Below are 12025 nucleotides of genomic sequence, written 5' to 3'. Positions count from 1 at the left end.
AGGCAAAATGCTGTGCACTATATCTCCAGAATTTACTCATCTTGCATAACTGAAACTTTATACCTGTTGAATAGCATTTCTCCATTTCACCTCCCCACCCCCCCAACCCGCCCAGATCCTGGCAATCACCACTCTACTTTCTGTTTCTGAGTTTGATTCTTTTAGATTTCTCATGTAAATGGAATCATCCGATATTTGTCCTTCTGTGACTGGCATATGTCACATAGCATAACGTCCTCCAAGTTCACCCACGTTGTTGCATATGGCAGTATTGCCATCTTTTTAAAGCTGCATAATATTCCATTTTGTGTATGAACCACATGGATAGAGATATTCATTCATCCATCAGTGGACTTCTGGATTGCTTCCATATCTTAACTATTGTGAATAATACCGCAATAAACATGAGAGTGCAGATATCTCTTTGAGATCTTGATTTTAATTATTTTGGGTAGACACCCAGAAGTGTCATTACTGGATCATTGGTATTTCTGTTTTGAATTTCTTGAGGAGCCTTCACACTGTCCTCCATAGTGGCCACACCATTTTGCATTGTCACCAATAGTGTAAACGTGTTCCAATGTCTCCATATCAACACAAACACTTAATGCCTTTTTATAATTGTTATTATACACATACTAGCATGTGTGAGATGTTATCCTGTGGTTTGACTTGCATTTCCCTGATGATTAATGATATTGAGAATCTTTTCCTGTGCCTGTTTTCCATTTGTATAACTTCTTTGGAGAAATGTCTCTTCAAGTATTTAGCTCAATTTTTAACCAGATTATTTGTTTTTATTGGTATTGAAGTGTAGGAGTTCCTTACATATTTTGGATTTTAATCCCTTATCAGATAAATAGTTTGCTTTCAAAATTTAACTAGACTCACTTAGGTAACACCTGTGGTCTTTTTTTTTTTTTTTTTGGTAAAAGTTTCTTTTGTGTATATTAAAATTTATTCATCCTGGTTTAATAGTAAATTTGTCTTTTTCTAATTGAGATAAAATTCACTACTTACCAATCTGAAGTGTACAATTTAGTGGTTTTTAGTATATTCACAACCTTGTGAAACCATCATTACTCTCTAATTCCAGAACATGTCCGTCTCCCCCCACAAAAAATCTTGTACCTGTTGGAAGTCAATCTCAATTCTCTCTTCCCATATCCTCTGGCAAAAAACAAAAGATTTTTTTTACTTTAAGTCCCTGAGTTTGTGATAATTTGTTATATAGCAATATTGCAGATAAGTTGACTTAGCCATAGGTCTATAATTAATGTTATATAATGCATGTATATTTTATTTAAATCTATTTATTATGATGATCTTTTTCTATGTACTGTTCCTCCTTTTACATTTCTCACCCTGATTAAGTAATTTTCCATTATCATTGATATGTTCGAATTTCTTACTGTGACATGAGAGACCTTTGCTAAAATAACCCCAAATGATTTTTCTTTTTAAAACTTTTTCATGTTTTTATGTATTTATTTTGAAGGAGAGAGAGGGAAAGAGAGAGAGCAGGGAAAAGACAGAGAGAGGGAGAGAAAGAATCCCAAGCAGACCCCGCGCTGCCAGTGCAGAGCCTGACGTGGGGCTGGAACCCACGAACTATGAGATCATCACTTGAGCTGAAACCAAAAGTTGAAAGCTTAGCCATCTGAGCCACCCAGGTACCCCCCACATGATTTTTCCAGCTTTCTATATCATACTATTTTCCACTGTCTCCTCACATACGTAGGCTAAATTCCTGCCACATTGTGCTTCTTGCTTTTCTCTCAATGTGCCAGTCATTTTAAAAACTAAAAATATTTATGTTAGAATTTGAAAAGCAATTCATCATTTTATTTTACAGAATATTTATTATTAATTTGTAAAAGTTGACATTTTCAATGTATCTTCGAAGTTAATTTCTCTTCATTTACAACTTTATCTTACTGCACATTAGCATTCAGAATTCTAAAGATCCTCTGTTTAATGTTGTTGTCAAACAATATAAACTGTAGCACAAGAGAAGGAAATTCATACCACCTCATTTTCTCATTCCCAAGAACCAGTGTTGTTATATCATTTCCACCTAACCAAATATAATTTAATTGGTATGTATCCCTGTTTCCAAGGAGATTTCAAATTCATTGGCATTTTCCAGTAACATATTGACAAACACATTAAATCCTAGAAATGTGCCAATACTTTCCTTGCCCTGGTCAGCCAAAAGCAAATCCACCATTCCCATCCAGAGTCTAGTAACAATAGCTACAATGCACTTGCGGAGGTTTAGGTGGCCATAGGTATCCCAGAGATAGCTTACAACAAATTTTACCTTCTGTGCCTTGATGAAATGTTGTTTATTTCCTTCACAACCTGGAATATTTTTACTTATTCTTCAAGATTAGTCCAAATGACTTCCTGTGAGGTCACTTCTGTTTTCCTGATAGAGTTAGCCCTTCATTCTCCTTGCTTCTCACAGCACTATTCCAATATCTATCACATGAATAGGTTTTATTTTTTTGTTTTCATGTCTTTCTTCCAAATAGCCTCTCATTTATTTAAGGACATTGATTTTAAGTTAATTATCTTTGGTTTCCTAGCCCTAGCCCAGTGAGTGCTGGGACAAGGGTGCCGAATAGATGTTTGCAGTAGCCATGATGCTTCCCTCCCCTCTCTAACACATGCACCCATCATTTATTTATTTTTTAATTAATTAATTAATTAATTTTTAAATTTGCATCCAAGTTAGTTAGCATATAGTGTAACAATGATTGCAGGAATAAATTCCTTAATGCCCCTTACCCATTTAGCCCATTCCCCCTCCCACAACCCCTCAAGCAACACTCTTTTAAGAGTTTCTTATGTTTTGTCCTCCTCCCTGTTTTTATATTATTTTTTCTTCCCTTCCCTTATGTTCATGTGTTTTGTATCTTAAATTCCTCAGATGAGTGAAGTCATACGATATTTGTCTTTCTCTGACTAATTTCGTTTAGCATAATACTCTCCAGTTCCATCCATGTAGTTGCAAATGGCAAGATTTCATTCTTTGTGATTGCCGAGTAATACTCCATTGTATATGTATACCACATCTTCTTTATCCATTCATCCATCGATGGACGACATTTGGGCTCTTTCCCTACTTTGGCTATTCTCAATAGCACTGCTATAAACATTGGGGTGCGTGTGCCCATTCGAAACAGCTCGCTTGTATCCCTTGGATAAATACCTAGTAGTTCAATTGCTGGATTGTAACATAGTTCTATTTTTAATTTTTTGAGGAACCTGCATACTGTTTTCCAGAGTGGCTGCACCAGCTTGCATTCCCACCAGCAATGCAAAAGAGATCCTCTTTCTCCGCATCCTCGCCAACATCTGTTGTTGCCTGAGTTGTTCATGTTAGCCATTCTGACAGGTGTGAGGTGGTATCTCATTGTAGTTTTGATTTGTATTTCCCTGATGATGAGTGATATTGAGCATGTTTTCATGTGTCTGTTAGCCATCTGGATGTCTTCTTTGGAGATGTGTCTATTCATGTCTTTTACCCATTTCTTCACTAGATTATTTGTTTTTTGATGCACCAGTCATTTCTGAGTTTGTTTCTTGTTTCATAAATCTTTCAGAAATTATATTGGCCTGGAGAAAATATATTCAATATCCCATTGCTATAGTGGTAAACCTCAGCATTGGTATGTCTGTTGCAGATTCCTACATGTGAAAACACTCTTCACCTAATGTACCTTGACTCCCAGAAAGGCAACAGAAGCAGAGATGTCACACACAAAGAGTTTGGAGTATCGCACACAAGACCTCAACTCCAAATGGAAGAAAAAGTCCTGCAACCACCACAATCTGAAATGAAAGTCAACATATGGGAAATAAAGCCTCCTGATTTCAGTTACAAACTGTATACATCTTTGAGATTTCCAGAAAAACCATCAAGGATTATTAAGGAAAAACAAGGGAGGGGAAAAAAAGTTAATTTCCCAGAAACAATGCTTCACCTGCCCAGCATAAGGAATCATCCCAAGAAGGCCATATCTCCAGAGTTTATAACTACATTCCCACATATGGATTCAAATGAAGTGAAGTTAATGTTTGTGAAGAGTGGAAAGTTTCCAAATGGTGTATACCTCAATCCAAAACCACACGACTTTCGACAGGTACAAAAAGCATTTGAATCAAGAAAACAAAACAGATAAGGAGAAATACATATTATTTTTTACTCATTTCTTAATTATGACTACTATTACATGAGCAAAAAGGTACGTACATATAATATGTGTAAGTCTGCGTCTTGATTTCCCAAGAAACAATACAATTCAAATTCAGCAATAAGTGACAGAAGATAGAGGTAGGACCCTGGTTAATGTTTCTGATGTGGTTTTATCTATCATGTAGATGGCCTGTCTTAGTTTTGAGAATAGTTCGGGCTTAGATGTGATTGGAGAACAGATCTCAATTGCCAGTTTACAATCTAGAAGTAATAGAATCAATTCATGGAATGAATGGATGAATAAATAAAAATTGACAAAGGCAGTATTATATTACTTTCATTAATCTTTCCAGTGCTTAATAATCTAAATAATATGTGGGCAAGAATTAGATTCATAATTAAAATGATGGCAGGGAACATATATTTAAGGAGATTCAAATGATTCAAAATGTTGTTCCTCTAGAATATGAATATATTTTATCCTTAGGTCTATAATTTAACACATAAATGTGACTCTTGCTTAGTAATGAGAGAAGCAATAGGACTGATAAAACAAACAAGAAAAATAGCTACAAAAAAGAATAAATTTATTCCAGTGGAAAATATAAGAAAATATAACTTGCCCTCTGGGATCAGTTTATCTATCCTTGCTCTCTTACTTTCTAATAATTTTGGACAAGTTATTAAGCCTCTTATTTATAACATGGGATAACAATACTTCATATTATATGGCTCTTTTAAGTAATGAAGGAGACAATTATACATAAAGTGCTTACAACAGGGTCTTCGAGGTCTGTTGAGGCATTCAATGAATGTTAACTGTTAGGAGCTCTTAGGATAAAAGCTAGAAGATCAAGAAGCCTTGATGTATAACCTTCTTTACTCATTTAAAGCATGTAAATCTTTCTATTTGCAGAAAATGGAGTATATTACTTTTGGAAATGAGAGGAAGTCAGTTAAATCGCAAATGTCATTGCTTTATTCAAAAATTTTACTAGTTACGGTTGCAATTATAAGACATGAATAAGTAAAGTTCAAGGAATGGGAGACATTCTAATTTTCGCTGAATTAATTTGTTTTTATGAAAAAGTGAATTGGAGACAGTGCAATATAAACTGTGCAACCACCAGATGTCAGTATAATGTTTTTTAAACTAACAGTGCTTCAATTGTATTTGACTGAAGAGTGAAAATCTTGTATCTGGATTTCTGTTGAGACTTTGAATATTTTCCTATTTGCCTGGGGCAGAACCTAGAGTCATTCACTAGGATGACTCTAACTTCTGCTTGATCTCATCTTTTTATGCCACAATGACTCAGCTTTCAAACAGAGACGTTTGTGGTATTTTATTTAATTTTAGCTTCTGGAAGTATACAGATGCTATTTCAGATCATATTAGTTCATTTAAACTGTCTTTAAAAAGTACTTTGTGGTATAGTTTGCTGAAAACAACCAGTAATTACTCTATTCCAGTCTCAGCAAATTCTTTTAGCTTTGTTAAATATTACGTCCTTGAAATAAACTTAGCTCCCGAAATAAAACATGTAACCTTACTGGCATTTAAGATTAAATGCAAATTTTGATTCGATTCCTTTAATTTCATGCTGTTTAAAATGTTATTTCTGATTTATTCACATGAGGATATTTGAAGTACTCTGTTCTACTATAAAATGAATTGGTTATACAGTATCTTGAATTGGATTATTTCAGATGTTCATACACAAGTTTTAAATGCTATAACAAAATCATCAAAATTGCATTTTACCAGTGAAATAATTAATGCTTGTAAAAATCACATTCCAAATGTAATGTTAGTAATAAACAGTATTTATGTTTAATCTTCTCTTTACATATCTAGTATCAACATAATTTACCAAACTTTGTGACAACTTTTGAAAGGGACCCTTTTGGATTAAAATTTAAGTCCAGACACTTAAGTACAGGTAAGTCATTATCATGAAGTTATGAACACAGCAAAAAACAAACTTTCTGCGTTATATCTTAATACTAAATCTTGTAAAAACATATCACTAAAATGGTGTTTTTTAACCTATCACCTTTAATAATATGGTAATTTTTTTAAATGCCCACTTAATTAATGGAAACAATGCACTTACTTTGTTATCTACAACTTTTAATATGCTGTTGAAGATTGAGTTTTTAAGTCAAAGTGTTTTGTATAGAGAACCAATAGAGTAAGTGCTTCGGAGTATAGACCAAGAAGCAAGCTGCATAGCTTTGAATCTTGTCTTCACTATCCCCAAGTTACCTAAACTGTCTATTTGTTGGTTTACCCATCTATAAATGGGAATGGCAATAACTGAATATCTATCATGGAATTATTGTGAGCATTAAATCTATCATACATATTTCGATCATATATAATGTTTACATAGCACATGTTGTCGTGTACATGGTAAATACATACAAATACACACTTTATTACTGTGGTGCCATGTGAATAGTGCTTGTCTAGAGTTAACTTGTATTATACAGTGTTACGTATTTGGACAAGAGTGATAATACATGCATGCTATATTTACATACTGTAGTTATATATCAGTTAAAAAAAACAATATGATCTTAATGGTGGTTGTCTGTGAGTAATGGGAAAATGGTTGAATTTTATTTTCTTCTTTTAAAAATTGGAATCAAGTATTTAAACAAAAATATTTAATATTTATTTATTTTTGAGAGAGAGAGAGAGAGACAGAGCATGAGCAGGGGAGGAGCAGAGAGAGAGAGAGAGAGTCATAATCTGAAGCAGGCTCCAGGCTCCAAGCTGTCAGCACAGAGCCCGACATGGGGCTAGAACTCATGAACCATGAGATCATGACCTGAGCCGAAGTCAGACACTTAATGACTGAGCCACCCAGGCACCCCTAGAATCAAGTAGTTTTACAATTATGAAGTTAAGATAATTTATTTCTAAATGACGTACATGTTTTAGCATAGATTATATTGATAAAAATCTTGTCTGTGTGTGTAATTAAAATGGGACACATCAACTTTTCTTACTATATATATAAGTCACTATGGAAAAAAATGCCAAGGAAACTTTATAAGACCCAGACTCTGATATCAAGAAATTTGTAAGTAAAATTTAAGGTAGAATGCAAAATATGCCATTCAAATCACAAAGCACTACTGAGAAGTTTAAAAAGAGATTTCCAGGGAAATAAAAGGTGGGATTAGAATTAGAGTTTGAAGAACATTAATTCCTGTAGAAATGGTGGGCAGGATAAGCAACATTTTATTTAGATCTGCATTATAAATTGTCCATCAATTTGTCGCTCCTAGGCCCTGATTTCCTACTATATTCTGAGAGATATGAACAAAGACCTATGTAATTGTTATGTTTCTCATTTGTCTCCATATCTCTAGTACATGGGTGTCAGTCGCTGAAAGATGATAAACAGAAGAACAATATAGAAAGATTTATCACTTACAAGCCTCATGAATGCACCTGGGACCCACAGCTAATTTTACCAAAAGCCCCATGGCCCATTCAATCAGCTTCATACACAGTGAGCGTGACTCTTTTTTTTTAAATGTTTATTTATTTTTGAGACAGAGAGAGACAGAGCATGAACGGGGGAGGGTCAGAGAGAGAGGGAGACACAGAATCCGAAGCAGGCTCCAGGCTCTGAGCTGTCAGCACAGAGCCCGACGTGGGGCTTGAACTCAGGAGCCATGAGATCATGACGTGAGCCGAAGTCGGACACTCAGCTGACTGAGCCACCCAGGCGCCCCATGAGCATGACTCTTTTTCTACAGCTGTTGGGAAATGTCTCCAACACTGTTATTAATGATTGCCTTGATGTAGGAATTTTAAATTTATTGTTAGCGTATATAGTGAAAGATATTCTTGTTTTGTAAAGTAAAGCAGAACTATCTCTGCTTTTTCTTAAAAAGCAAACAGGGAAATATCTAGAATTTTGGATTTCTTTTCTTAGTACAAAGATAGTTGGTAGGGTGGATTGAGGCCTGCACATTGTGAAGAATTTTCCCCAAGTTTACTCCCACCTCATTTGGAGCAGCCCATTGAGTGAATTGCACTCAAGTAAGAAGGCCTGACAAGAAGACTTTGTCATACAGTCATTGCAAGATGTTGAGAAAACAAACGTTTACCGGGGCTCAAATTCCACCCTGGACAAGTAAGGCTGCTTTGTATCCCTGTACAACCAAAAACAGCAAGATGTGCATGTGGCACACAGAGCAAGCTTTTAAAGCAAAGATCATTACATAGCAATTTTAAAAAGATAAACAATTAAAGTCAGTACATGTTTGTTTTCACTAACTTCCTTTGTGTAATCTTCCTTAAGAGACACAGAAGGCAACGAGATGTGTACAGTGCATTTATGGATCGTGTGGAAGAGAAGTTTACCCAAACATGCAAGAACAGGTGGGCAAACACTTCAAGCTTTGTTGCTGAACACTTACATTAACTTGTTAGAGTTGCTGCTCAAATGATCCTTTCAATAATACGTTCTTTATCCCATAGAAGCTCTATCACAAGAACTATAAATGAAATATTTGCATGATGGTTAAACCATTTTAAGTGGAGTCTGAAAGAATCCAGTTCCTTGATCCAAGATGAATTATTATTTCTCCTAGGTTCAGTGGAATCCTGGAAAACTGTCAGTGACTGTGTCTGTCCATATCCCTTCAGGCTTTATTATTCTAGATCATTTCTGCCCACATGGCAATAGTTAGCATCTGCACCTCCTTGCCCAAGGCTCTCCCTGGCTGCCGTCAGAAGTGCTGGGGGTTAATATGTCCCAGCTGCAGCCCTCAGGTAATAGTGGAGGCGATTGTTTTATGCTGCTCCCCAGCGTCCTCCAGGTGGCTAACCTCCAGTTGTTCCGTAGCTACTTCACTCTGTTGGCTTCCTTCCTATCTCACTGGCCCACGTGCTTACCTTGCCACCATTTTACCTTCATCTGGAGACCACCTCTGGTAGGAACAGAGTTTTGGCTAAGCATCTGCTTCTGGGGAAACCTAAATCATGACACCCTAAGGCAGTAGTATAATGATCTTAGAAGGCAGAAAGCCTGGCTTTGAATCCCAGCCTGGCTACGTGATCTTGGACCGATTACGCAACCACACTCAACCTCAGTTCTTCACCTGTAAAATTTGAATAATATATGCTGTCCCAGATGCAGACAAGGGGGTGGTCACCTTATAGCTGACTTACCTTATAGCTTCCCTTACCTCTCTTTATTAGCTTGTAAATATCATCTATGGGAAAGAGGTGGGAGGGCAGATTAATAGAATGAATAGAGTTGGGGTTTGAGATTTGGTCAAAATGGATTCAAATTCTAACCAAATCACCTATAAATATAATCTTGGATGATTTGCTTAAGTTTTCTGAATCAATCTTTCTTAGGTTTTAGGAGAATTAAGTGAAATAGTATATATAAACTACTGGTAAAGACCCTCATATCTTTTGGATTCACTTATTATTGATTATTATTGTTAATGATAATATAGAGATAGGGCTTTGCACAACCATAGAAAAATTACTTAATTGTCTATGTCTCAGTTTTCTCATCTGTAAAATGACAATACTAAAAGCACAAATTTCATAAAGTTGTTGAAAAGTCAAAACTTTGTAAAACACATGGAACATGGCAATGACACTGAGTGATTACTATGTTAAGCATTTGATTAATAAAAATTAAAAAAACTATGCATCTTGCCTGTGTAAAACAAGTTTCCAGGAACTAGTCAAGAGTTGACTGAAAATTAAGAGAGGAAAAGAGAGTTGTGGGTGGGAAGGAGAGAGAGAGAGAGAGAAAGGCTCTTTAGTAAGATAAACCTATGGACTTATGTATATGCAAGGAACCCAGAGAATGAACAGTCAGCAGACAGCTATCTCTAAGAGGAACAGATTACAGATGAATATATAAAGACATCAGTGTCCAGAAAAGTGTGTTCAAATGGACAAGACTTTATTTTATGTTTTCAAGTGGTAGATATGAGATCACTCCACAAACGACGTAGGATGTGGACTTATTCTTACAATGTTTACAAAGTGGTTGTTTCAAATTGCAAAGATCCTGCTGTGCATGAGTGTAGACCACCATAGCAATAGCAGGGTCTTCTCCTCTATAGATGATTTTTTTACTTGAGCTTAGTAATTAGGGGCCCCATGCTAACTGCTGTCTTAGTCAAATACAGGCTCCACTTACAAAGGAAATGACAGGGCAGTCCATCACCAAGTTACTTAAATCAGTTTTAGAAAATCATAGACTCCTACTAGCTGCATCATTATAAACTAAGTGGCTTCATTCTTCACAAGAATTTCACCCTTCCTAGCTGCCACTGGGAAGCATCTTCTCTTAACTTGAAGAGCAAATCTACCTTGATATCCCACAGGTTTCTCAAAATTAAAGAAAATAATAATCTGAAATAATAGTCCCCTCTTTTTTTTTTTTTATATACTTAGGATATTGAACCCTGTGATGGTTCAAACAAATGACTTTATTTTTCTCAAACATGACTTTCAAATGTGCTGTGTTGGGTCTTTATCTCTTCAGCTTGAGAACATCTTTGGCAGATCCTATAGATTTTATTTGTACCAGGAATGTGTTTTCTGTAATTCCAGCTCACATTAAGCCATGAAAAAGCTCAGGCTATAATAAAAGGTATATGTGATTCCTGCAGTACCTGGGTGGCCCCGTTGGTTAAGTCTCTGGCTCTTGATTTCAGCTCAGGTCACGAATTCACAGTTTGTGTAACTGAGCCCCACATCAGGCTCTGTGCTGATAGCACAGAGTCTGCTTGGGATTCTCTCTCTTTGCCCCTTCCCTGCTCTGTCTCTCTCTCAAAATAAATAAATAAACATTAAAAAAGGTATATATGATTTCTTAACCTCATACAATGCATAAACAAATCAATTCATATGGATTATAGATCCAAATGCGAAAGGAAAAAAAATAATTCTTCTAAAATAAATTTTGGGAAAATAAGTGATATCTTAAACAGGACCAAAAAAAAGGGGGGTGGAGAGTTATCCATAAAGAAAAAACTTATGAAATGCTCAACTTAAACTTTAAAACTCTAAACTTTCATTCATCAAATGACACGACTAGGAATGAAAGGCAGCTATAGAACTCATGCAAATAAATATGAAATAGACAAGCAGTTCAAGAGAAAATAGTAGGGGTTTCACAGAAGAGGATATCTAAATGACTAGACTTATGAAGATGTGCTCATCTTCATAAGTCTCAGGGAAATGCAGTCAGAAAACACAATGGAATACTATTGTACACCTGCCAGAATAACTAAAATGAAAAAGAGAGAGAAGATGAAGCATTGGTAAACGTATGAAGCAACTAAAATTCCTCTATAGTGCTTGAGGGAGTGTAAATTGGGACTGGTACTTTGGAAAACTATTTGTCAATATATTCTAAAGTTGAATGTGTGTATAACATATGACATGACATTTCATTCTTAGTGTATTTATCAAAGACATATACACAGTATATATGCATGTACTTTTAGATATGTACAGGAATATTCATAGCAAAATTATTTGTTATAATCTTCAAACTAGAAACAAGCCTAATGCCAATAAATAGTAGAATGGATGAAGTGTGGCATATTTACACAAAGGATTACCAAACAGCAAAGAAAATGAACAAAGTGTTACTATTTGCATCTACATGGATGAGTTTCACAAACATACTGATGAGTAAAAAAAAAAAAGATAGATGCATTATATACCTTATATAGTTATTCCATTTTATGGAAAAAAAAAAAACACTTGCCTATGTGTAAGAAATCAAGAAGTTGATTTCCTTTGACTCAAAGGGA

General features: G+C 35.3%; 1 protein-coding gene across 1 annotated transcript; it reads left to right on the top strand.

Annotated features, from left to right (window-relative positions):
* The first annotated feature begins 3799 nt into the window (after window positions 1–3799).
* On the top strand, window positions 3800–9424 carry LOC128314631 (uncharacterized). The gene is made up of 4 exons (XM_053217759.1): window positions 3800–4151; window positions 6063–6147; window positions 7589–7731; window positions 8530–9424. The coding sequence occupies exons 1-4, from the start codon at window positions 3810–3812 to the stop codon at window positions 8650–8652; spliced, it is 693 nt and encodes a 230-aa protein (XP_053073734.1). The 5' UTR covers window positions 3800–3809; the 3' UTR covers window positions 8653–9424.
* The last annotated feature ends 2601 nt before the right edge of the window (window positions 9425–12025 follow it).

The sequence above is a fragment of the Acinonyx jubatus genome, chromosome A2 (genome assembly GCF_027475565.1).
Source record: "Acinonyx jubatus isolate Ajub_Pintada_27869175 chromosome A2, VMU_Ajub_asm_v1.0, whole genome shotgun sequence".
NCBI lineage: Eukaryota > Metazoa > Chordata > Mammalia > Carnivora > Felidae > Acinonyx > Acinonyx jubatus.
The sequence above is the reverse complement of the archived record's forward strand: the minus strand, read 5'-3'. Positions and strand labels throughout refer to the sequence as shown.

What these genes read in the sequence shown, in the direction of transcription:
- LOC128314631 (XM_053217759.1), top strand. Translation starts at nt 3,810, where the DNA reads ATGGAAGAAAAAGTCCTGCAACCACCACAATCTGAAATGAAAGTCAAC. An exon ending in AACCACACGACTTTCGACAG is followed by an intron (nt 4,152 to 6,062) that starts GTACAAAAAGCA and finishes TTACATATCTAG; the next exon opens with TATCAACATAATTTACCAAA. An exon ending in GTCCAGACACTTAAGTACAG is followed by an intron (nt 6,148 to 7,588) that starts GTAAGTCATTAT and finishes CCATATCTCTAG; the next exon opens with TACATGGGTGTCAGTCGCTG.